We start from the raw sequence: 23,757 nt of genomic DNA on the forward strand, positions 1-23,757 counted from the left end.
AATCCTATACAGATTTCACAGGGGAGACCAGTATTTCTCAAACCGGGGGTCCTGACCCAAAAGGGTGTTGCACGGGAGTCACAGGGTTATTTTAGGGGGGTCACAGTAGTGCCACCCTTACTTCTGTGCTGCCTTCAGAGCTGGGCGGCCAGAGAGGAACGGCTGTTGGCCAAGCACCCAGCTCTGAAGGCAGTGCCCCGCCGGCAGCAGAGCAGGAGTAAGGGTAGCAGTGCCGCAGCCCCCCACCAATAACCTTTTGATCCCCCACTCCCACAGCTCCTTTTGCGTGAGGACCCCTACAATTACAACACTGTGAAATTTCAGATTTAAAGAACTGAAATCATGAAATTTATGATTTTTAAAATCCTGTGACCATGAAATTGACCAAAATGGACTCTGAATTTGGTAGCGCTCTACTAATGAAATTTATATTTAAATGGAAGTGTCTGGCACTATGCAATGAATGTGGGGAATGATTTGCATAAAATAGCCCTTGAGGGCTAGACAGCCGGGAGCAGGTGGTGAGGAGCTGGGAGTCAGGAGGCCTGGGTTCTATCCCTGGCTTTGGGAGAGGAGTGGGATTTGGTGGGTTCGAGTAGCTGGCTAGAATTCAGTCCCATAGCCAGAAAGCCCCAGGCACTGGCCTGGTCTCCATCGGGGAAGCTCTAACTGGAGACTGTTTAACCCCTGCAGTGCTGGCACCGAGCCATGGATTCAGCGTGGACGTGGAGGGACCCATCACCTTCCAGGAGGCAGCTGAGGGGTTTGGGCAGAGCGTGGTGCAGTTCAGGAATGCCAGTGCCGGGGGGTAAGGGCTGGACATGGGACCCCACGTGACTTGTGCCCAACACTGAGGGGCATGTCCGGCTGGGCTGCCTCCCCTGGGCCTCAGTCCCCTGGTTGTGTGGGGCATCCCCTGACCCCCCATACCTTTTCCCCGCAGGCTGATTGTTGGGGGCCTACTGCAGACAGGAAACGTGAATGAAACCAGCAAAGTCTACAAGTGCAACCCGGGATCCGGACGCTGCCAGGAGATCCCCATCCAGAGTAGGGGCACCCTGTGTTGTGGGGTGCAGAAATAGGATTGGGGTGGGAGTCAGGACTCTTGGGTTCTGTCACCAGCTCTGAGAGGGAAGGGGGGTCTAGTGGGTTAAAGCGGGGGGAAAGGGAGGCTGGGAGCTAGGACTCCTGGGTTCTATACCCAAATGTGGGGGGGGTCTAGTGGTTAGAGCTGAGAGTCAGGAATTCTCCGTTCTTTCCTCCGTTCTGGGACAGGAATGGAGTTTATTTGCTCAGCCTGGTGTGCATCTCTCCCCTGTCAGGGTCCCTGGATGCCATGAACATGTCCCTTGGTTTGTCTCTGGCTTCCCAAGGCTCCCAGTTCCTGGTAGGTACCACACCCAGGGGAAATGGGTGGTGGGATTGGGGTCCAACATTTTCTCCCTCATCATTCCAGGGGACAGGTCCGTCCCGCCCCGAAACCCCACTACTCATGGATGGTAGCAACTGGGCGGTGTCAGCGTGACTGCAGCAACGGTGCAGAGGTGACAATGGGGTGACATCCCCATGACTACATGATAACTGTGTGAGGGCTGTTGGTAATTCCTGTAACTGGAGGGGTGGTACAACGATGCAGTGGGGAATGGTGGTAGCCAGGTATCCTCCCTTTGGCTACAGTGATCGTGAGGTGATGTTATGAGGGATGGAGGCAACTGGCTGATGTTGCCATGGTGACAGTGACTGTGTGCTGAGGTAGCAGGAAGCGTTGTAACTGGGTTGCTGTCATGGCGACAGTGACTGTACATGGACATAGCAGGGAGCATGGCAAGCGGTTGACATTGCCATGGCAACAGTGACTGGACACTGCTATAGCAGGGAGTGTGGTAAGCAGATGATGCCCCCGTGCATCTCCCCTGTCTCCTCTCGGAGTTAGGTCCTGACATCCTGTCTGCCCCAAGGGGGTCCCTGCCCTGACAGGGCCTTTCCCTGCATATCCCGGGGGGGGGGGGGGGGGAGAAGGGATCAGGCCCCAGGCTCTCTTCCCCACCCTCACTGCTCTGTTGAGAGGGGCACCTACTGACCCCCTGCCTTTTCGTGCCCCGTGGTGCATCGGGCCTGGGGGAGAACATGTACGTCAGTCACTGCTGCTTCCCTCTGCAGCACAGCTTCTGGCAACTCCAGCGCATCCTGGACACCCAGCCAGGTAAGGGGTGACACGGGGGTGTGTATGGGGGGGACTTACACCCTGGGTTCCCAGGTGGGTACAAGGGCCGTGGGGAGGTGGAGGGGAGATGGGTCTAGAGGGGCCCAGGGTCTGATGTGGGTTGGGATACCAGGCTAGGTGGGCCCATTGGTTTGATTCAGGATGTCAGTAGGAGCTGGGAGTCAGGACTCCTGGGTTCTGTCCCAGCTCTGGGAGGGGGAGGGGTGTATTTTTTTCATCCCAGTGCATGTCATGGTCTACTCTCAGGACCCCTCCATGGCAGGGACGGGATGGTATTGTGACAGAGGGGCAGAGGGGTCTGATCGGGGTGGCCAGCAGGGGGCGGGATATCAGGTTAGATGCACCCATTGGTCTGGTCTAGCTCTTTCTGGTGGGTTTCCCATGTTTGTGGAGTTGAGTCAGGATGTACTTCATTCCTGTCCCTCTCAGAGTGCCCCAGACATGTCACAGACATAGCGCTCCTCGTCGACGGCTCGAGCAGCATCGCATCTGTGGACTTTGGAAAAATGAAGACGTTTCTCGCTGAGATCATGAAGCGTTTCCGCAGCACCGACACGCAGGTAATGGGCAGAAGCTGAACCCTGACTACGTACCCTGCCCCTCGCAGTCAGTGCTGACCCCAATGCCCCAGTGCGGCGCTAGGGGGCGCTGTGCTGCAGGGGGAGCAGTAAAGGATTTTGCATCCAAAACCAGGAAAAAATTCCAACAGAACCACTACGTCCCCACTGCCTCAGCCCTTAACTGAGTCTGATGCCTGCTTTTCTTACCCTCCACCCCTGGGGTTGTTTTTCTCTCTTCTCCCCTGCCTCCCCTTGCAGTTCGCCCTCATGCAGTACTCCGATACATTTCAATTGCACTTCGACTTCATGGAGTACAGGAGAAGTCATGACCCCGATCACCTTGTCTCGAGGATTGAGCAGCTTCAGGGAACGACGTACACGGCCACAGCCATCCGGAAAGTGGTGTAGGTATTGCCTTCCTCCCCGTGCTGACTCCACAGGGAATGGGCTACAAGGACATGCAAGCTAAGGGATAGGGACTCAGGACTCCTGGGTTCTATCCCCAGCTGTGGGAGGGGACTGGGGACTAGTAGGTTAAAGTGGGGTGGGGATGCTGGGAGCCAGGACTTTGGGGTTCGATTGCCAACTCTGTGCCTCTGTTGTGTTGTGACTTTAATCAAGTCACGTCCCTGCCCTATGCTTCAGTTTCCCTATCAGTAAAATAGGGACATGACGGTGACCTCCTTGTAAAGGACTTTGAGATCTGCAATGCCAAAGCAGTGGACGAGCGCTAGGTGTTATTACGTATCAATAACCCTCCCATGCATTCCCCACCCCTCTTTTCCAGGCGGGAGCTATTCACCTCTGGGAAAGGCGCTCAGGATGAGGCCACCAAGGTTCTCATTGTGATCACAGATGGGCAGAAATCTGTAGACCCGCTTTCTTATTCAGATGTCATACCTGAGGCTGAGAGAGCTGGAATCATCCGCTACGCCATCGGGGTGAGCCGTGGCTGTGTGGAGAACTAGTAGGGATCTGAGCCCATGTCCAGGTTCCCACCAGATAAGGGAGAAGAACTGACCCTGGGTTGTAACTGGATCAATGTGTGACATTATAGGAGAGCTGGAGCCTCCCTGTTCAGGTTGAGCAGAGCTTTCTAGTTAAAGGTTGGGTTTTCTGACTGCCCTATGATACACATGCTGACTCAGAATGTCATAAAATTTGGTTTGCCTCATGGGGATGCAGGTTAAGATTAGTGGTCTAAATTTGGGATCATTTGAACAAGGGGTTTCTGAGATATAGCCCCCCCCCCCGTTAAACAGCAAAGTCACTCGGTTCTTATAAAGTCTTTTTTGCACTCGCCTGGGACTCAAACAACAGCTCTGATCCTCCCTAAACTGATCTCAGTCACTTGACATTTCTCTCTGTTAAACTGCTGAGCCAAAGAGATTGAAATGGGCATCAGCAGCAAGGCGAAGGGCAAGTTTACACGATACACTCAAGTCGAATTAAGTTAAGTCGTCACACAGCCACCGCAGTAATTAAATCGTTTTTTCGTGTCCACATTACTCTCCTGTCGGCGGTGCGCATCTTCACCGGGGACTTTTCACTGATTTTACTGTCAGTGCAGGGCGTTGTGGGGCTGAAGCCCCACCGCCTGGGGCCAACAGCTGGAGCCTCAGGCTATGTAAGCCACACAGTGCCTATATGGACACTGCATCAACCTAACTACATTGACCTAAAACAACGCCTCTTGTGGAAGTGGAGCTATGAAGCTGGTGTAGCGGGCGAGTTTCCTGGGTGGGAGCTACATTTTAGTGTAGCCACTTACAGAGTTAGGTCAACGTAAGTCCTACGTCAACAAACTCAGGTCATAGATTCCCAGGCCAGAAGGGACTTTTGCAATGATCTAGTCTGAGCTGCTGTGTAGCACAGGCCAGAGAACTGACCCCAATAATCCCTGTTGGAACCAGAGCAAATCTTTTAGAAAACCAGCCAGTCTTGAGATAAAAATTGCCAGGGATGGAGAATCCACCACGGCCTGTGGTGAGCTGCTCCAAGGGTTAATTCCCCTCATGGTTAAACCTGACACCTTCTTTCCAAAAGGAATGGGTGTAAATTCCACTTCCAGCCATTGGATCTTGTTCGACCTTTGTCTGCTGTTTACGTCGGGCCCAGCGACGGGGAGGTGTCTGACTCCACCGCTGAACCGACTGCACACAACCCACCCGGACTAGTGTGGTGGTCCCGGCCCTTCACCCCTTGCCCCGAGGCGTCCCCCGGAGACATTATCCGCACTCACCCCTCACTACGCCCTGGAGATTGAGTTGTGCTGGGCCCCAGAGCGCTGACAATCCCCATGGCAAGGAGACCCCTGTGCCCCGCTGCTGGTTCAACCGACACAACTCGGTGCTGAAATGAGGCAGGCTCCATAACTCCAGGCTCCAGCGGCCCCCCACTCACCAGAGCGGCACATGGCGCTGGCTGAGCCGTGCCTCTCTAGGGCCCAGCAGGGCTCGGGGCGGGTGGGTGTTGGTCCAGGGCTGCCAGCTGTGACTGATGCCCATGCCCTGGTCTCTCCTGTACCTCCCTCTACTCCGTGAAGGTCGGCGAGGCCTTCTCCAGTGATACTGCCCAACAGGAGCTCCAGGAGATCGCCTCTGAGCCCACCAACGAGCACGTCTTCCGGGTGGACAATTTCGACAGCCTCCAGAGCATCCAGAGCCAGCTGAAGGAGAAGATCTTCATCTGCAAAGGTAACAGAGCTGGGGCAGGGGCCGCAGGGGCCCTGGGGCTTTAGAATGGGTTTTCAAGGTTGAGATGGCCAGCATATTGGGCTGCATTAGTAGGAGCATTGGCAGCAGATTGAGGGATCTATTTGGCACTGGCCAAATCTGGAGTATTGCGTCCAGTTTTGGGCCCCCCACTACAGAAAGGACGTGGGCAAATTGGAAAGAGTCCAGCGGAGGTCAACAAAAATGGTTAGGGGGCTTGGGCATATGACTTATGAGGAGAGGCTGAGGGGACTGGGGTTATTTAGTCTGCAGAAGAGAAGACTGAGGGGGGATTTGATAGCAGCCTTCAACTACCTGAAGGGGGGTTCCAGAGAGGATGGAGCTCGGCTGTTCTCAGTGGTGTCAGATGACAGAACAAGGAGCAATGGTCTCAAGTTGCAGTGCGGGAGGTCTAGGTTGGATATTAGGAAACACTCTTTCACTAGGAGGGTGGTGAAGCACTGGAATGGGTTACCTAGGGAGCTGGTGGAATCTCCATGCTTAGAGGTTTGTAAGGCCCGGCTTGACAAATCCCTGGCTGGGATGATTTAGTTGGTATTGGTCCTGCTTTGAGCAGGGGGTTGGACTAGATGACCTCCTGAGGTCTCTTCCAACCCTAATCTTCTATGATTCTGTGGGACGGGGAGCTGCTGGGAATACAGAGCTGGGAGTGGTGAGAGCCTATGAGTAGTGCGGTGGGATATACCTATACGGGAGCAGTGGGAAGGTGAGTTTCATCAACATACCCAGAACCTCTGGGGACATGAATGATGCTTCCCTCGGCAAGAGCAAACCCAAAGATTTCCCCTTACCTATTTAAACAGCCCCTGCTCCTCACCCCAGAGGTGGCTGCCTCTTCGTTCTGGGAAAGGGATCTCTGTGTAGCACTGTTTATGACACCTGACACCCCAATATTCACCACTGTCATGTAATTAGGATTTTTTTTGTACAAAGTACGTCTTGTGAGGGATTATTCTAAAACTCTTGGTCTGCTAAACCTCAATCTCATTGGATTGTATGTGTTATCGTTCTATGTGAAGTTATGAAGTTTGGCTACATATGTGCTACTGAAACGTGTGGCGAGGTTCACAACACCCACAAGCAGCCTTTCAGGTACAACAGTAAGAAGGCCAAAGAGTGTTAATGGCTTATTGAGGAAATTCACATAAGCACATGGATTACCCCAGGAACTGGGTACAATACGAATCTCTCAGAGATAGCACTACACAATGGGAACTGTTTGTCCCAAGTCACAGAAAAAGAGCTTTCCAGTGAGTGGGAAGAAGATATAAAAAGTGGACAATGATATCATGGGGGACATCACTCTCCCTACAACAATACACCTGGAAATATCTGAGGGGCAAGGATTGAACTGTGGGAAGTGATGGTCCCAGGGTAGAAGAATTTTTAGCCTGAGTATGAAAACCTGGGAAAGCCAAGGCAACTTGTGCCTTAAGAATGTGCTGCCTGTTTATCACTTAGGGTGAGAATCTACTTATTTGCAACCCAGTTTGTGCAATTCATACTGGGGGGGGAGGGGGTGAAAGAAGCTGTGCACATCTCTCTCCACATTGAGGGAGAGGGTGAATTTTTAGGAGCTTGCACTGTGCAGATCTCTCTGTACAGTGTAAGACAGTATTGTTTCGAGTTTATTGCCCAAAAGGGTGTGTATGTGAGTTCCAGGTGAGTCCTCTCACATAGAGCTGACTTCAGTCTGTGTCTGCAGCTTGGGGTGGCCCTATCTGTGTGTGTGTGCTGCACGAGACAGGAGAGCCTAATTCAGCAAAACAGGGAGAGGGAATCCAGGCTGGTGGAGCAGGAGGGGCTCAGTGAAAACCCAGTACATCAAGTGGCATCCCAGACGGGGTGGTCCAACCCATCACACTATTGGATGGCTGTTTCCCATGTCACCTCCCCATGTCTCTCTTTTCCTTTGAGGCTATTCATCTCAGGTCATCACAGCCAATGGGCAGAGCACCTACATGGTCGGGATCCCTCACTGCCAACGCACCGGCAAAGTCATCCTGTTCAGCCAAGATACCAAGGGTGGGGAATGGACACCCAGATCACAGCTGTCAGGAGAGCAGGTATGGGGAGTGTTACAGGTCATGTGGATTGTGGGTGTGAAAGAAGGACAGCGCTGGAGGAAGCCTGTAAGCTTTTGACATCGTGCAATATTTGTGTTTGGCTTCACCTTCAGGAACGATTCGGTCAGAGAGCCTCAGGAAGGGATAAACTTGACTGGTTTAGAGAACTGCACCACAGCTGACATTCAGCATCTCTCCAATAATCCACTTCTGTTACCTTCACTTACAGTCTAGACGGAACTCATAAGGTGGATACAGACAGTGGCCCAGACCCACCAAGGGACTTAGGCATTGTGATGCTGCATGGAGGCACCTGCCTCTGCCTGTAATCGATGAATGGGGGGAGGGGAGAGAGAGACAGGGGCCCTCTTCACCTACCCCACATGTTGGGTCTCATCCAATAGGCGTGCTCAGAGCTGCCAAGATATTCACAAACCAGCTGGAGGAGACAAAGAGAGGTTTCCCTTATAGCCTGGGGGTTAGAGTCCTCACCCTAGGACACAGGTGACCCATGGTTCAAATCCCTGCTTTGCCTGATTAAGAAGAAGGATTTAACCATGTAGCTGTCCTCTCTCAGGCTGTAGGGTGGTTGTGATTTGCATATGTTCTGTGGCCCAACTGATACTTAATTACTCAATTAACAGGGAAGACTGAGGGAGTCCACATCAGAATATCCCACAACTTAGGGGTTAGAGCACTGAACTGAGAACTGAACTGAGAAACATCAGGGTCCTATTCAATTCCTTCTCCTCTGATGACACCTACCAGAGGAGGAGTTAGATGGAGGAGCGCCTGTCTTCCCCGAGTTTGTGGACCATGCTGGGATGGCGGGGGGAGGGGGAAATGGGCACCGGGCAACTGCATGTTTAGAAAAAAGAAAAGGAGGACTTGTGGCACCTTAGAGACTAACAAATGTATTTGAGCATAAGCTTTCGTGAGCTACAGCACACTTCACGAAAGCTTATGCTCAAATAAATTTGTTAGTCTCTAAGGTGCCACAAGTCCTCCTTTTCTTTTTGTGAATACGGACGAACACGGCTGCTACTCTGAAACCTGCACGTTTAGAGTAAGACAGTAAGGCACAAGCCCTGCCATTGAGACAGCAACAAAGGAGCTTCTGCTGCAAAAACGTAGGCACCGAGTCAGTTTAGGCACCTATAGGGGTCAGCAGTAGCCAGGCAGAGGTTTTGCGGCTCACAGAGGCAGTTAAGTCCGGGGGGTTAAGCACATACGTATCTTTGTGGATCTAAGCTAGAGAGACTCAGGCAAGGAAATAACATTACTAGTGATATTAACAGTGTCTGAAAAAGATCACACTACACTAACAAAGTGAATTTCTCTAAGCTCCAATTGCCTATTCGTGCCACCTAAACAAAACTTACAACAGTGGCTCAGTCAGTGATGGACTTGACTTGTGATAGCCCAGCCTCTAAAAAGAATTGCACCACAGTTAGCATTCAGCATCCCCATCCCTTCAAGATCTAGCTGCCTGTCTGTTCAAGAACACTTACAGAGATAGCCCCACCGGCTGCACTTTGGGAGGGTGAGGCTAAAGATGGAGTGGACATTGGGACTGAATCCTTATCCCCAGAGGGTGGGAAGAGTCCCAGTAGGAGAAGAAGGAGGAGTTGACTAAATTGAGGGGTTGGCTTATCTGCCTCTCCAGATTGGCTCATATTTCGGGTGTACACTGTGCACTGTGGACCTCAACAGAGATGGGAACACGGACCTAGTTCTAATTGGAGCCCCCATGTACCATACACCCCTGAATGGAGGACGGGTCTATATCTGCCCGATCGACTTGCTGGTAAGAAAGAGGAGCGCAGCACTGGGGAAGATGGGTGGCCTGGGGTTCTTGTTTGCCTGGACTGCCGTGATGCTGTGACAATTAGTATTGCAGTGGTGGGCATGGTGCTCCAGGAAGTGGGGTAGAGGCTCAGTAGGGGGCGCTCGTCCCTCCCAGTCAGTTCTGGCCCCAGTGCCCCAGAGCTGGGGGCGGGGCACACTGTGCTGCAGAGAGAGGAAAAGGAGCTTGCTAGGGATCACTCTCTGATGACAGCAAGTGCTGATCCTTTCTCCATGTGTCTTTTTGGATTGGGCCTGCAGGGGACGACGATGTTCTGCAACAAGATACTACATGGGCAGACGGGGGAAGTGTCTGGGCGCTTCGGGGCCAGCATGTCTGAAATCGGGGACATCAGCGGGGACGGACACACGGATGTGGCCATTGGGGCTCCCATGGAGAATGACAATCATGGGGCCTTGTACATCTTCCATGGGGAAAAGGGAGGTCTCAGTCCCCAGTACAGACAGGTGAGCCCAGCTCCTGTGGGGAGGGGTCAGTACACAGCCCTGAAGGGACACCATGGAGCCCACAGCCCCTTAGTGCCCATTATACAGTGTATTCACCCCTTCTGCATCCCTTATTGCTCTCTCTGCCCTACAGCGCATCGAGGGGTCACAGTTTCCCAGCAGGCTGCACTACTTTGGCCAGGCCGTCAGTGGTGGGACAGATCTGACAGGGGATGGACTGCCGGACATCGCGGTGGGGGCACAAGGGCAGGTCCTGCTGCTGAGGTAAATAACTCTGTGTCGTTGCACTGCTCCAAACGACAATCTCAGGCCTTGTCCACACTAAAGCATATTTTTGATATAAATTATTCCAACGATCTGAAAGTGTAACAATTTCATCGCTATTCCATGTCCACACTGCGGTCCTCGTGTCAGCAGAGCGCACCCACACTTGGTGCAGTCGCACTGAGAGTGAGAGCAGTGCACTGCGGGTACCTATCTCAGTGTGCGACTCGCCACATTCCACAGCTCGGTGTTGTGTGATGGTGGAGTGGATCACAGTGCATCATGGGTATGGAATCAATGTCCCATGATGCAGTTCTTTCCATCACAGCAGTCTATGGGCTTTTGACTGCATTCTGTGGCATTTTTCAATGGTTCTTGTTTACTGTGAGCCTGCCATCTCCGTCTGAAAAGATGGATCCTGCACTGATCTGTACTGTTGTGATAACTATTGCGAACAAATCGTGGATGGTCATGCAGTATATCATGAGCTCCCAATCTGAACAGGAACTAGAGATGCCTGACCTGCTCTGTGCCATGGAAAGAAACAACACAGATTACTTTTGGCATTCATGGAGCAGCTGAACACAGTGGACTGTCACTTTTGAGCTTGGGAAACAAGCACTGAGTGGTGGGATCACACTGTTATGCAGCTCTGAGATGACGAGCCGTGGGTGCAGAACTTTCGGAGGCAGAAAACCACCTTCCTAGGACTGTGTACGGAGCTCACCCCAGCCCTGCAGTGCAAGGACACCAAAGTGAGAGCTGCCCTCTCAGTGGAGAAGTGCGTGGCAATTACAGTGTGGAAGCTGGTGACCCTGGACTGCTACCAGTTGGTTGTGAATCAGTTTGAAGTCGTGAAGTCGATTGCAGGGGCTGCGTTAATGCAAGTATGCAGGGCCATTAACTGAATCTTGCTATGAAGGACCACGACTCTTGGCAATGTACGTGAAATAGTGAATGGCTTTGTAGAAATGGGATTCCCTAACTGCGGCAGGGTAATAGATGGAACGCATATTCCAATTTTGGCCCTGAACCATCTTGTGATGGAGTACATCAACAGAAAGGGGCACTTCTCCATGTTATTTCAGGCACCTGTAGATCACTGTGGGTGTTTTGCTGACATCAATGTGGGGTGGTCTGGGAAGGTGCATGATGTGCGCATCTTCAGGAGCACCAGCCTGCACAGAAAGCTGCAAGCAGGGACTTTCTTTCCAGACCAAAAGATTCCAGTGGGGGATGTTGAAATGCCCATCGTGATCCTAGACCCAGCGTATCCCTTACTCCCATGGCTCATGGAGCCTTAAATGGGAAACCTGGACCGCAGCAAGGAGCTCTTCAACAACAGACAGAGTAGGTGCAGAATGACTGTGGAATGTGCCTTTGGCACATTAAAAGCAGGCTGGCGATGCCTATAGGGAAGGTTAGATCTTAGTGAGGAAAACATTCCAATGGTCAGAGCTGCCTGTGGGGCTAAGGGTGAAAAGCTTTCCTGGGGTGGAGTGCTGAGCCAGATCACCTGGGGGCTGATTTTGAGCAGCCAGAAACCATGGCTATTGGAGGGGCACAATGAGGGCTATTCGAAACAGGGAGGCTTTGAGGCAACATTTTGAGAATGAGAACCAGTAATCTGCCACGCTTCATTAAGCTCAGTTATCTGTAGTGTAGACAAGGATGCACACAGTAGCAATACAGAGAGAGAGAGAGAGAGAGAGAGAGTGTGTGTGTGTGTGTGTCTTTGTACTGGAGAAAGGCACAATGATCACTTTGCTGCAGGGCCGGCGAGTTGCATGAGCCTGTGGTGCTCGAGCTCCAGGAATATTCTGGGCCTGGGGGCCCGGCTCCACCAAAGTTTGGGTCCGAGTTCCACCGCTGCCCCCAAACGCCTCCCCAGTTCCTCCCCCGCCCTTGCTCCTCTTGGCTGCGGTGGCTGAGGTGGGGCTGAGGGCAGGGGAGTGCTGGTGCAGGGGTGGTGGTGTTCAGGGCACTGTGGATTTGTGTGTGAGGGTGCTGGACATCACGTGTCCGGAGAGTGCGGTGGCAAGGGGCTGTGTGGCACCCCAAACCCCCTCCTACTCCCAAACTCCCTCCCAGAACTGGCACCCCCTCCTGAACCCATACGCTCTGCCCCAGCCCAGAGCCCACACCCAGCACCCAAACTCCCTTCCAGAGCCTTAGGCAGGTATGTGTGTGTGGCAGGGTGGGGGGTGGGGGAGGACAGGACTTGGACCTGTTCTGGGCACCACCAAAAATTATACAAACCTGCTGCCCCTGCTTGGCTGCTCCCTTCTCTTCCCCCCAGCATCTCCTCTAGCAGAGCTCTATATCCATAACTTGTCTCCATGGGGTGCTGTGAGCACCTCCAGGCTGGGTGGGAGGCTCAGGGGAGGGAGGGGTCCTGGCCCCATTGCAGAGAGCAGCTGGGTGATGGTTCTGTTCCCCCCATGGCAGGTCCCGGCCGGTGCTCAGAGTCAGGGTCTCCATCAGCTTCCAGCCCCCAACAATCCCCACCTCGGCCTTCGACTGCCAGGGGCAGGAGCAGCTCAACACAGAGGCCAGCAGGGCAGAGGTCTGCTTCACCATCACTAAGAGCACCATGGACAGCCTAGGTCAGGCCATACCCCCTGACCCCCCGTTCCCTTGCACTCTGAGCCAGCCAGTTCCCTGCCCTGGAGATGGACTGGAGCTAGTGCCCCATAGAGGGGAAAGGCCCCGTGTCCCATTTCCCCTTTAGGTTCCCACTCTGACTCTCTCTGTCCCTCATTTCCCCTCCCCCGTAGGTGACAGGATCTCCAGCACCATCCAGTACAGCCTGGCTCTGGACCCCGAGAGGACTAATATCCGAGTCACCTTCGACTTCACCAGCCCTGTCCTGAGCAGGGAGCTGAGGCTCAGCATCGAGATGAGATGTGAGACGTACCGGATAACGTTTCCTGTGAGTGTGGGGGAGTCCTAATTTCTTCCCCTTCCACTGTGTCTGCCCCTCCAACTCTGCCCCTCGCTCCCAAATCATCCAGAGAACAAACCTCTCTCCGGGTCCCACCCAGCGCCCAGCCCCCCATTACCCTTCAGGGGCCCGACATGTCTCTCTGTCTCCCCAGCTCTGCCCAGAGGACACCCTGACCCCCATCACCCTGCGTCTCAACTACACCCTGACGGGGGATCCCATTGCTGCTGCCGGCTGCCTCAGACCCATCCTGAGCGAGGACTCTGCACTGGTGTCTGCAGGCTTGGTAAGGTGCCAGAGCCGGGCCCCGCGGTGGGTCTGCTGCAGGGATCGAACCAGTGACGTTGGCATTCCAAAGTGAGAGACTGCAAAGTTCAGAGCCAGCAGCAGCTTCCTAAACCCCTTACAGAGTGCAGGCACTGGAGGGCGACAGAGACGAGGCCGAGTTTGCCTTGGCTACGGACCTGTCTCCGCTGGGTGGGAACATTCCAACTTCTCCTCAAAGTTTCCAAAATTTCTGTCCAAAAACCAAAATATTTTGGCTAAAACATGATTTTTGCTGAAAATTTTTCAAAACTTATTTTGGCCAGGGCCCCTTAGAGGGGAAAGGCCCCATGCTCTGTTCCCCATCCCCCCACGAGCCAGGCAGGCCCCCTGCCCTGGCACCCCTAGAACTGTGGTACTTTTTCTGGCCAGAGCCGGGAGGGGAAGGGGGAGGAGGGGTTTGGGTGAGTGGGTGGGTGGCAAGGGCAGGGCAGATGATGGGTTCAGCTGTCCCCTGTGCAGGGGACTGGGAGGTGCTGGGGTAACTGGAGGGCCCCTGCGTCCCTGCAGTGTTGCTCTGGCAGATGGTGCTGCAGCCCTCTCCCCATTGACCCCTGCCCTCCTGGCCTCCCCCCAGCTCCCATTTCAGAAGGACTGTGGCATGGATGGCCGCTGCGATGACCAGTTAGGAGTCTCCTTCAATTTCTCTGGGTAAGTTACCGAATCCTCCCCACAAAAACACCCGCCATGGGGGGACCCGTCCAGCTTGATCACAGTTTGGATTTCCAGTGCTGATGGATCCTGGGTGGGGGGCACTGCTGTGGCGAAGATTGCAGCACTGGGGTCCCTGGCTGGGCACTGCTAGAGGAAGTTCACAAAGCAGCCAGGGCACTGCCCTGAGGAAGCTCACCCCTTTGTCTCCCCCTTAGCTTGAGCACCCTGGTGGTGGGCATCAGCCCTGAACTCAACATCACCGTCTCCATCGAGAACCGCGGGGAGAATTCCTACAGCACCACGGTGCGGTTCTTCTACCCGGCCGCGCTGTCCTACCGCCGGGTCCTGCTGCTCCAGGTACCCCAACGCACCAGGCATGAGGGGCAGGCTCTGCAGCGGGGAGCCGTGCTGCAGAGAGTGGGCAGGGGACTTGGCAGGGGATGCTGCTCTGCAGGGAGCAGGTGGGGGTCTCCGCAGGGGGCACCGTGCAGGAGGGAGTGGGCTGGGAACTCAGTTTGGAGCGTTGTGCTGCAGGGAGTGGGTGAGGGCTTGGCAGGCGGTGTCGTGATGCAAGGAGAGGGCAGGGGGCTCAGCAGCGGGCGCTGTGCTGCAGGGAGTGGTCAGGGGATCAGCAGGGGGCGCTGTGCCACAGGGAGCGGGTAGGGGGCTCAGCACCGGGTTCTGTGCTCCAGGGAGGAGATGGGGGACTCAGCAGGGGTCTGTGGCCCCCTGTCTCACTGGCTGGTCCCCTGTGCTCAGTCTAACAGGAGGGCCCTGGCCATTAAGTGCAGCTCGGCCGTGGGCTCAGAGGAACAATCTCAAAGGAACAGCACCTGCCACATCAACCACCCCATCTTCTGGAGCGGGGCCAAGGTAGGGACGGGCCCTGGCCTGTGGACTCCCCAGGGGTGAGCCCAGCTGGGAGCAGAGAGGGGCAGTTCCCAGGAGTCAGCCCAGCCCGTGACAAGCGATGTACTGGGGAAAGTGCCCGGGGGAGCCTGGAGAATCAGTGCAAATAGAGCCCTGAAATCACTTTGGGGCTGGGGTCCGGCCCTGCCGGGGCTGGAAGCCAAGGGCCAGACTTGGGGGGCTGGAAATCAGGCTTCACTGGTGGAGAAAAAAACAAAGGGAGGGGCTGTTGCCTTCCTCATTTGGGGTCTTTAAAATGACGGTGAATGGGGTGTTGCCATGGCATGGAGCTGGCTGAGATCTCTGGACCCCAAACCAGGTTAACACTGTTTAATGTTGGACAGGGACAGGGTCATGTTAACACCATTTGCCGCTCTGGGACCATTTGTTCTAAGTTCATACAAAAGCCCCCCACCGTCCTCCGTGCCTGTCCCGCCCCCGCAGTCTCTGGCAGTTCCCCAGGCCCTGAGCCCACTGGCTCTCTCACCCCCCCCACCCCGGTGTGTTTTCCAGGCCATCTTTGTCGCCACTTTCGCTGTCTCCTCTGAAGCTGACCTGGGGGACAGGCTGCAGATCATGGCCACTGCCAGCAGGTGAGGGGGCCGTGCAGGGCCAGGGGTGGGGTGGGGGGGCAGTGGGAATGGGCCGTGCAGGCAACAGGATGGTACAGAGGCCTGTGATGCAGCCTCCCTGCACAGTTAACTGGCTTCATCTCCTCACATCTCTCCCCTTTGCCCTCCCCTCCCCCCAGTGACAATTGCGGCCCCATCACCGAGCACATGATTCACCGGGCAGAGCTGCCGGTCAAATACGGCATCTTCATCATCCTCACCAGGTAGGTCCATGCGGAGACAGAGGGGAGAGCGCCCCCTGCTGGGCCCCCTGTTCCCTGCAGCACAGCGCCCCCTATTGAGCTCTTCCCTGAAGCACAGTGACCCTAGCACCGCACAGGGTCATAGGTGCCAGCGCTGACTGCAAGGGGAGAGCGCCCCCTACTGAGCCCTTCCCTGTAGCACAGCGCCCCCTTCTGGACATGACACCCCACCGCCACTCTCCAGCCCCATCCAGCACACTCCCGTCTCTCTCCTTCCTTCCGTCCTTTTCCTCCCCCAGCCTCGAGGAGTCGACCAAGTACGTCAACTTCTCTGTCGAGGAGGCAGGGACAAGTGTGCCAGTGACACATCGGTACGAGGTGAGGCCAGCGGCACAGAGCGCGAGGGGGGAGATGGGGCAAGAGGGAGGGAGTGGAAGTGGTTTAATGGGATCTAGTGGGTTAGTGCACGGAGGGGTGGGGGTGAGCAGGGAGCCAGGACTCCTGGGTTCTATCCCCAGCTCTGGCAGGGGAGTGGGGTCTGAGGGTCAGAGCGGGGGCTGGGGATCAGAGCTCCTGGGTTCTCTTCCTGCAGTGCCCTGTAACGAGTCTGTTTCTTTCAGGTCAAGAACCTGCGGCAGCGGAGCGTCCCCATCTCGGTCACGTTCCAGTTCCCCGTGGAGCTGAGCGGGGTCCGGGTGTGGGACGCCTCTGAGGTCGTCCCCTCCAAGGTACCTGCCTCTCCCTGCCCTTGTGTGTGTGAGATGGGCCCAGTGACACCTGCTCGGCCCTACAGCGCCCCCTGCTGGGACAGGCTGCCTGGGGGGGAAAGACCTTCCCCAGGGCCTTCCCCAGCCCCTGAGCCAGCCAGTCCTGTGCCCTGGTGCCAGATTGGTGCTGGTGCCCCCTTGAGGGGAAAGGCCCCATGTCCCATTCCCACCCCCGTTAACGCCGTGTCTCTCTTCCTCCCCAGCCCGAGCTGGCTCAGTGCACCAGTGAGGCTGAAATGCCGGGTTCGAAGGACTTTGTGAAGCAGATGAGCGAGCGCCCCCTGCTGGTGAGTATGGACCAGTGCAGATCCCAGTTGCTCTTCTCCCTCTGCACTAGCTCAGACAGCAAGTGCTATAGATAGACCCAGACCCTCATGGCCATGCTGAGCCCCTGCACCCCCTGCCTCACCCAGCGATATCCTTCCGCCCCCAGGACTGCTCCGTGGCCACCTGTAAGAAGATCCGGTGCAGAATCGCCTCCCTGGAAATGCGGCAACCGCTGGAGTTTATGATCAAGGGGAACGTCAGCTTCCAGTGGGTCTCCCAGGTACGAAAGCTGCCTCTGCCTCTCAGCACCGGGCAAGGGATCCCCCCAGTGTGAACAGCCCCAGAGCTGGCTGCATCTCAGTGCCGGGCAAGGGATTGCTCCGATGTGAACAGCCTGTAAATTGCTCTGGGTCCCCCTGGGATGATGCTCCGGGCTGGTTTGTGCCATTTCTGGTCAGGGACGGTGAATTTCTCTGTTCCAGACTCAGCAGCAGAAAGTGAGTCTGGTGAGCGAGGCCCGGATTGAATACGAGGAGAAGAAATACACCCAGAAGGAGGGATTCGTCCAGCGCCAGGTACCAGAGTGACTGCGCCTGGGATAGAGAGAGCATCGGGTAGTGGTTAGAGCTGGGAGCCAGGACTCCTGGGTCCTGTCCCTGCTCTGGGAGGAAGTGAGGTCTGGGGATTTAGAGCAGGGGTGGGTGATGGTGCCAGGACTCCTGGGTCCCCATCTCACACCTCTTCTCCCCCAGGTGCAGACGTTGGTGGAGCGCTCCGAGGTCTATAACTACCAGCCCATCATCGTGGGCAGCAGCGTGGGGGGCCTGATCCTGCTGGCTCTCATCACTGCAGCCCTCTACAAGGTGAGGGGGGCAGGGCTTGGACCCCTTCCCCCACCGCCCATCACCCTGGGGGTGGGGCCTGTGGTTCTCCCAGCTGGTGGAGAAGGGGCAAGGGTCTTTCCTTCAGAGGTTCCCACAGCCTGTCCCTCCTCCTCCTCGACCATGGGCCTTTGTCTGTCTGGCTCTCACCATGTCCCCCCGGCTGCCTCCTTCCAGTTCGGCTTCAAGCACCAGTACAAGCAGATGATGGAGGACGCTGTGGAGGGCGAGGGGCCTCGCCTGACCCAGATTGCAACCACTGGCAACCCCCCCTGCTTCCGATGCCCCAAAACAATACCCCCCCATGCGCTCCCCTAGACGGGTCACAGAACCCCCAAATTTTAATTGCTGAAGCTGGGCACCCTCACTCTGCCCCCCTCCTTGTCCCCCTTCCCCCACAGGTACGAGTTGCCAATGTTGACACCCCCCCAGGCTTTGCCTCCCTCTGGGTTGCTCCAGATCCACCCCCGCCCCCTTATGTTTGCCACCTCCAAGACATAGAAAGACCGGCCACTGCCCATCCCCAACCAACAAAAGAGGTCCGAGTGCCAACTCGAGCTAATTGTTACTCAAATTAGGCTGGGCAGAATTCTATAAACCTTTTTATCATTTTAGTGGCGCACACTGAGGATACGTTCACAGGCATTTTTTTTAGAATTCTATTGATTTACATTTTGATGTGGAAAATTGTGGGTTTAAGCTTCCCACCCCCATTTTTATCAATTTAAATGATCCTGGTTGTGGGAATTTGTGTGTGTCGGGGGTCAGGCCATATGTGACGGTCAGACTGTTATTTAATGTCAGTAGAGGTTGAGATTCAGAAAGGTAAAGCTTTATATCGATGCTTGAAAGGACTGGATTTTTATTTGTAAATGTTGAATTCATCACACACAGGCAAACTGCTGACAATATATTTCTATCAAGAATAATCAAAAATTTCCACTTGAGAACATATCGGAGTTTGATTTAAGGCTATTTACTTTGTATATTTTGACACAGGATGTTAATAATTTGTGTTTGAATAGTTATAAAATGTGACCTTTTAAAATCAACATTTGTTGTCTTTACAGAATTTGGGTTTGATTCCCTCCTGCCTCCAGTAATTTTCCACAACTGAAAATTTAAATGAATAAAAATAAAAAAAAATTTGCTCAGAAATAAACAGGACTGTCCATGGAAATTATTTTAAAAAAGAATTCTGCCAAGCCTATTTATAACATTTAAAAACACAAATTGTCAACATCACATGTCAAATTGTACAATGTAATTATCCTGAAAGGAACCCCTAGTGACACCCACACGGCCACAAGTTTTCTCGACAATAAGGTGGGACACTAGAAAGTTCTCCAGGAACAGTTTTCTTTCTTTGTCTAGCTGCATGTTTTGATTGTGATCGACGGAAACCTTTTCCCTTGGTTTGGGGGGGGTGCGCGGTGAAACTGATGTTTGCTGACAATTACCACTAAAAATCTCATTGTCCCAAGCTAAAACGTGGAGTAAGCAGGCAACAAAAATGACCCCCCAACCCCCCAAACCTCTATATAGGTTTTCCTATGCTCTCTTAGGGAATGACAGATCCTCAGAGCGGCATTCTCCTGCCCTGGTGAGATACTAACAAATGCATAAAGGATGAACGGCGCTTCCCTTTGGGGAATAGAAGAGATGTTCAGTGGTGAACAGGGGTGAGGCTCTGGCCCTTTTCCCCACAGCTGTGACCACAGCTGTTCTTTCTGCCACGTAACTCAGGGAGCCCTTGCCTTGCCCATCGTGAGCCCCCACACCCGGCGCCTCACAGGAGCTACAGCCCGGGAGGGAGCCTTCCCCCCAGCATCCCCTCCCAGGAGACTGTGCCTCTCCCACCCTGCTCCTACCCCTCCCTGTTGGTGAGCTGTGAGTGAAGCTGGCACTGAGAGGAGCTGCCATGGTTTGGCAGGCTGAGTAGGGCCAGCTGCGCTCCCAGCCACATGTCTTGCATGGTAGGTACAAATTCACTGCACGGGTGGCTGTCCATACTCACTTCCGGCAGAGGGACATCAAACCCTCATATGATAAATTTTTTCACTGGCAACAGGCAAGGCAGGACAAAAAGTGGCCAGGCCAATTAAAAATCATGCAGGAGGCAACACTATGTGGGACGCTCCAGATCCATATCCTGATGCCCCTTGCTGAACTTGAAACCTCCCACCCAGAGCGTCCCTGGCAGGGCTGGGAGCCAGGACTCCTGGATTCTATCCCAGGAGCTGTGGAAGGGAGTGGGGTCTAGTGGGTTAGGGCAGGAGGCCTGCTTTTGGCCAGCATCAGAGCGGCGCTTGGCACAACGGTGGCCCATCCTCGGCCGGCATCTGAGCTGCGCTCAGCACAACGGGGGCCCTGATCTCAGTTGGGGCCTTGAGGTGCTACTGGGTTACTTCCAATAAAACCAAGCTTTCAAAGTCATTCGCCTGCCTTGTCTGAAGTCTCAGGTCACTTCAAACAATCTCTCAATACTGTGTGTGTGTGTTTGTGGGAGTGAAAGGGGCTGTGCTGTCCAAGCTTCCACACCACACAAGGAAATGAAATCACTTTTAAAACTGATTGAAAAGGAAAAAATAAATGTCTCTGTCCTGCAGGTTTAGCCTGAGGAACTCCCTGCCACATGTAGTAATGAGGCTGGGACCAAATACGTTCCTGTATTCACACCCTACGTACTATTCTAATAATCTTTGTACAAAGTGTGCCTTGTGAGGTATAATTCAAAAACTCACAAGTTGTTGATTGTCCTGATAAGATATGTGTCTCAACACTGTATGTAAAGTTTTATAAGATTTCCCTGTATGATATTACTGACCCGTGTTCCCAACTCCACAGCCTTGCTCACGCAGAAGATGGCAACCAGGTGTGGTCTTGAGAAAGGAATGTGCCTCCCTGAATTTGCATTTAATCAGTAAATCGTCTTCAAGAAGAAGGGAAACAAAGGAAGCTCAAAGGTGTGAGGAAGAGCCAGCTTCCACATAAACTCTGTGTGTCCTAGTCCGCAGCTGGAAATGTTTTTCAAGAGTGGGACTGAAACTATAAAAAGGAGGGACAACACCTCCTTTCCTGCCCATGGCATTCACTACACCTGAAGAGAGAAAGGAAGTATTCACTGGATGCTGAGGAAGAGGGTCTGATGTTCACAGTTTGATCTGGAAGGCAGCTGAAAGCGTGTGGTGAGAAACTTTGCTTGAAGAGGATATAGTTTAAGTTAGGCACTAGTAAACATTTCATCTTTATTTTCTTTGTAACCATTTCTGACTTTTATTCCTCATTAGTTGGATTCACTTAAAATCTCTCATTGTAGTTAATAAACTTGTTTTATTGTTTTATCTAGTCTAGTGTGTTTGAATTGAAGTGTCTGGGTAACTCTCTTTTGGGGTGGTAAATTGTGTGCACAGGAATAATCTTACAGGTATAATGGACTTAATATAATTTGTAGTGTCCAGGAGAGGGCTGGGCAGTACAGGACATAGATTTCTGGGAGAAAATCTAAGACTGGGTATGTGTTGGGGTCACCCTGCTGTATAACCCAGGCTGGTGAGAGCCAGCGTGTAACCCAGGTGTGGTTGGCAGGCTGCAGTTACACACTGACACTCAGGGCTGGCTTGCATGCTCTTAGGCTGTTTGTGAGTGGCCCAGGTGGGAATTATTTCAGCGAGACTTTGTAAGACACCCAAGGCTGCAGGGCCGGTGGGTGACAGAGCTGCTCATTAGCCTGGATTGTACCCTGGCATGCCAGAGATGTGTAAACAGGACTCTCACGTGGGAGTAAAGGGGTTCTATTCTCTCGGTGTTTGGCACTGGCCTGACCGCTGTCGGAATGCTGTGTCCACTAAGCAGTGTGACATAATGTCTGTGCCACTCAGGAAAGACAAGAAGTTCAGGCATTTCAGTGCTATAAGGCCTATGTCATCACTGCCGTGACATAATTAATCTAAGCAGCCCGTGGTGTATGCTCACCCACACTCAAGCCTACTATGGGCTTTCAGGTCCTAGAGAAGTGTGTTTCCCAGTTAGTCTCATTAAAGTTCCTAAATTCCCATCCATCCTCTTGGTAGAGGGCTGGTGGGTTCATTTTGTGCCTCCTTAATGATAAAATATCAAGACTTTTTTTCAAAGTAGCTCTTGTTTCTTTAAATAGCAAGTCTTCCAGCCGCACTCAACACTCCTGCTCCTCCTCTGTAAAGCTGAGCTGGTCACTTGGCCTCTGGTCTCCTTGCACCATAACAAAGACCTTGGAGGGCAGTGACAAGCATTCGTAAAGCGCTTCATATAGTAAATGATCATTAGTATTAGTCCAAGGGGATTGTTCTTGACTTCTCTTTCTAGAACTAGTAGAATGAAAAAGGAAGCCCAAGAAGGGTGTTGGAAATTGCCCCTCTCCCCCATTTCCCAACCTGCTGATGAGTCTTCCCTTGTGCATCTAGTACAGAGCCTTGTGAGTTTCCTAAGTCAAAGTTCTGTCTGGGGCTGGAGGTTTTTGGGATACGTTTTAGGGAATACCTAGTGTACAAAAGGACAATGGGACGGGCTTTAGAGTACCCAAACTGCTCTCGTGCTTTCAGCCTAGCCAGATGATTGTGTGTTGGGGCAGGGCAGGAGGATGAATTTGATTCCCCTTGGGAAAATGACCATCACTGAAAAATCCTTCAATGTTCTCAGCTCCTGGTCTTTATTCACTTCCTATTCAGCCCAGGGTTTCCTTTTACAGTCTGAATGAAATGTATTCAAGTTGTAATCACAACCACCATTCCCCTATCTAACTGACATGCACTCCTGTAATGCTCACCCCTCCCCACCCTCCGAACACTCTCACAAGTCATGGCTACATCTTAATCCTGTCCTTCATAACTGAATCTGGCCTTAGTGTCCTGATTTCTCTATGCTAAGGTACTTCTAAATTGCTGTTCAGTCTCTTCATTCTTTTAACCTTCTCCAGAGCTAATCTGTCATGTGGATTTTGTCATAATTCAACAGATTATAATAAAGCCAGGGATATCTGGCTTTGTCTCTACAGCATTCTGGGATCTGCATGAGCTGCATGGAGCTTGCCCTGTGCTCCCCGTTGCAAGGAAGGTATTGATAAAGTGATGTGTGCCTTCTTGGTAGAGGGAAGGCCAGCTCCCTCTTTACAGATAAGGATAGAAAATGTGGCAGGGAAAACATCAGTCTAATGTGTGAGCTGTTTCTATAGGAATATCTAATATGAAATTAATCAGACTGTCCACTGGGAGGCACTGTTACCATTACACGCACAGTCGATCCATTTTCAAATTGCAGTACAAACCAGTCTTGGAAAAGGTGTGTTTCAGGCACACATGAGCTCTAAAAATCTCGGCTTCAGAGGGAGTCGTGCAGGACTATGGAATCATCAGGCCAGCTGTTTACAGAGGTGTCAAGGTTCCTTCCCCACTCTGAACTCTAGGGTACAGATGTGGGGACCTGCATGAAAACCTCCTAAGCTTACTTTTACCAGCTTAGGTTAAAACTTCCCCGAGGTACAAACTATTTTACCTTTTGCCCTTGGACTTCCACTGCCACCACCAAACATTTTTCCGGGTTTATTTTATTAGGAAAGCGTTGTTTGGAAATGTCTTTCCCCCCCAAAATCCTCCCAACGCTTGCACCCCACTTCCTGGGGAAGGTTTGGTAAAAATCCTCACCAATTTGCATAGGTGACCACAGACCCAAACCCTTGGATCTTAAGAACAATGAAAAAGCAATCAGGTTCTTAAAAGAAGAATTTTAATAGAAGTAAAAAAGAATCACCTCTGTAAAATCAGGATGGTAAATACCCTACAGGGTAATTAGATTCAAAACATAGAGAATCCCTCTAGGCAAAACCTTAAGTTACAAAAAGACACACAGACAGAAATATCCATTCTATTCAGCACAGCTTCTTTTCTCAGGCATTTAAAGGAATCAGAATCTAACACATATCTAGCTAGATTACTTACTAAGTTCTAAGACTCCATTCCTGTTCTGTCCCCGGCAAAAGCATCACGCAGACAGAGAGAGAG

At 52.9% G+C, this 23,757-nt stretch overlaps 1 protein-coding gene across 1 annotated transcript; it reads left to right on the forward strand.

Moving 5' to 3' along the window:
* The first annotated feature begins 2,061 nt into the window (after nucleotides 1–2,061).
* On the forward strand, nucleotides 2,062–20,923 carry LOC141989890 (integrin alpha-X-like). The gene is made up of 24 exons (XM_074956813.1): nucleotides 2,062–2,203; nucleotides 2,654–2,784; nucleotides 3,043–3,188; nucleotides 3,572–3,725; nucleotides 5,330–5,480; nucleotides 7,437–7,585; nucleotides 9,252–9,392; nucleotides 9,692–9,898; nucleotides 10,032–10,162; nucleotides 12,611–12,768; nucleotides 12,940–13,094; nucleotides 13,261–13,392; nucleotides 14,008–14,081; nucleotides 14,300–14,441; nucleotides 14,844–14,957; nucleotides 15,507–15,586; nucleotides 15,745–15,828; nucleotides 16,107–16,185; nucleotides 16,428–16,535; nucleotides 16,778–16,861; nucleotides 17,008–17,121; nucleotides 17,324–17,416; nucleotides 17,594–17,704; nucleotides 20,570–20,923. Exons 1-24 carry the CDS (start codon nucleotides 2,128–2,130, stop codon nucleotides 20,714–20,716), a joined length of 2,961 nt encoding a protein of 986 aa, XP_074812914.1. The 5' UTR covers nucleotides 2,062–2,127; the 3' UTR covers nucleotides 20,717–20,923.
* Nucleotides 20,924–23,757: the final 2,834 nt, after the last annotated feature.

The sequence above is a fragment of the Natator depressus genome, chromosome 6, assembly GCF_965152275.1.
Source record: "Natator depressus isolate rNatDep1 chromosome 6, rNatDep2.hap1, whole genome shotgun sequence".
NCBI classification, from domain to species: domain Eukaryota; kingdom Metazoa; phylum Chordata; order Testudines; family Cheloniidae; genus Natator; species Natator depressus.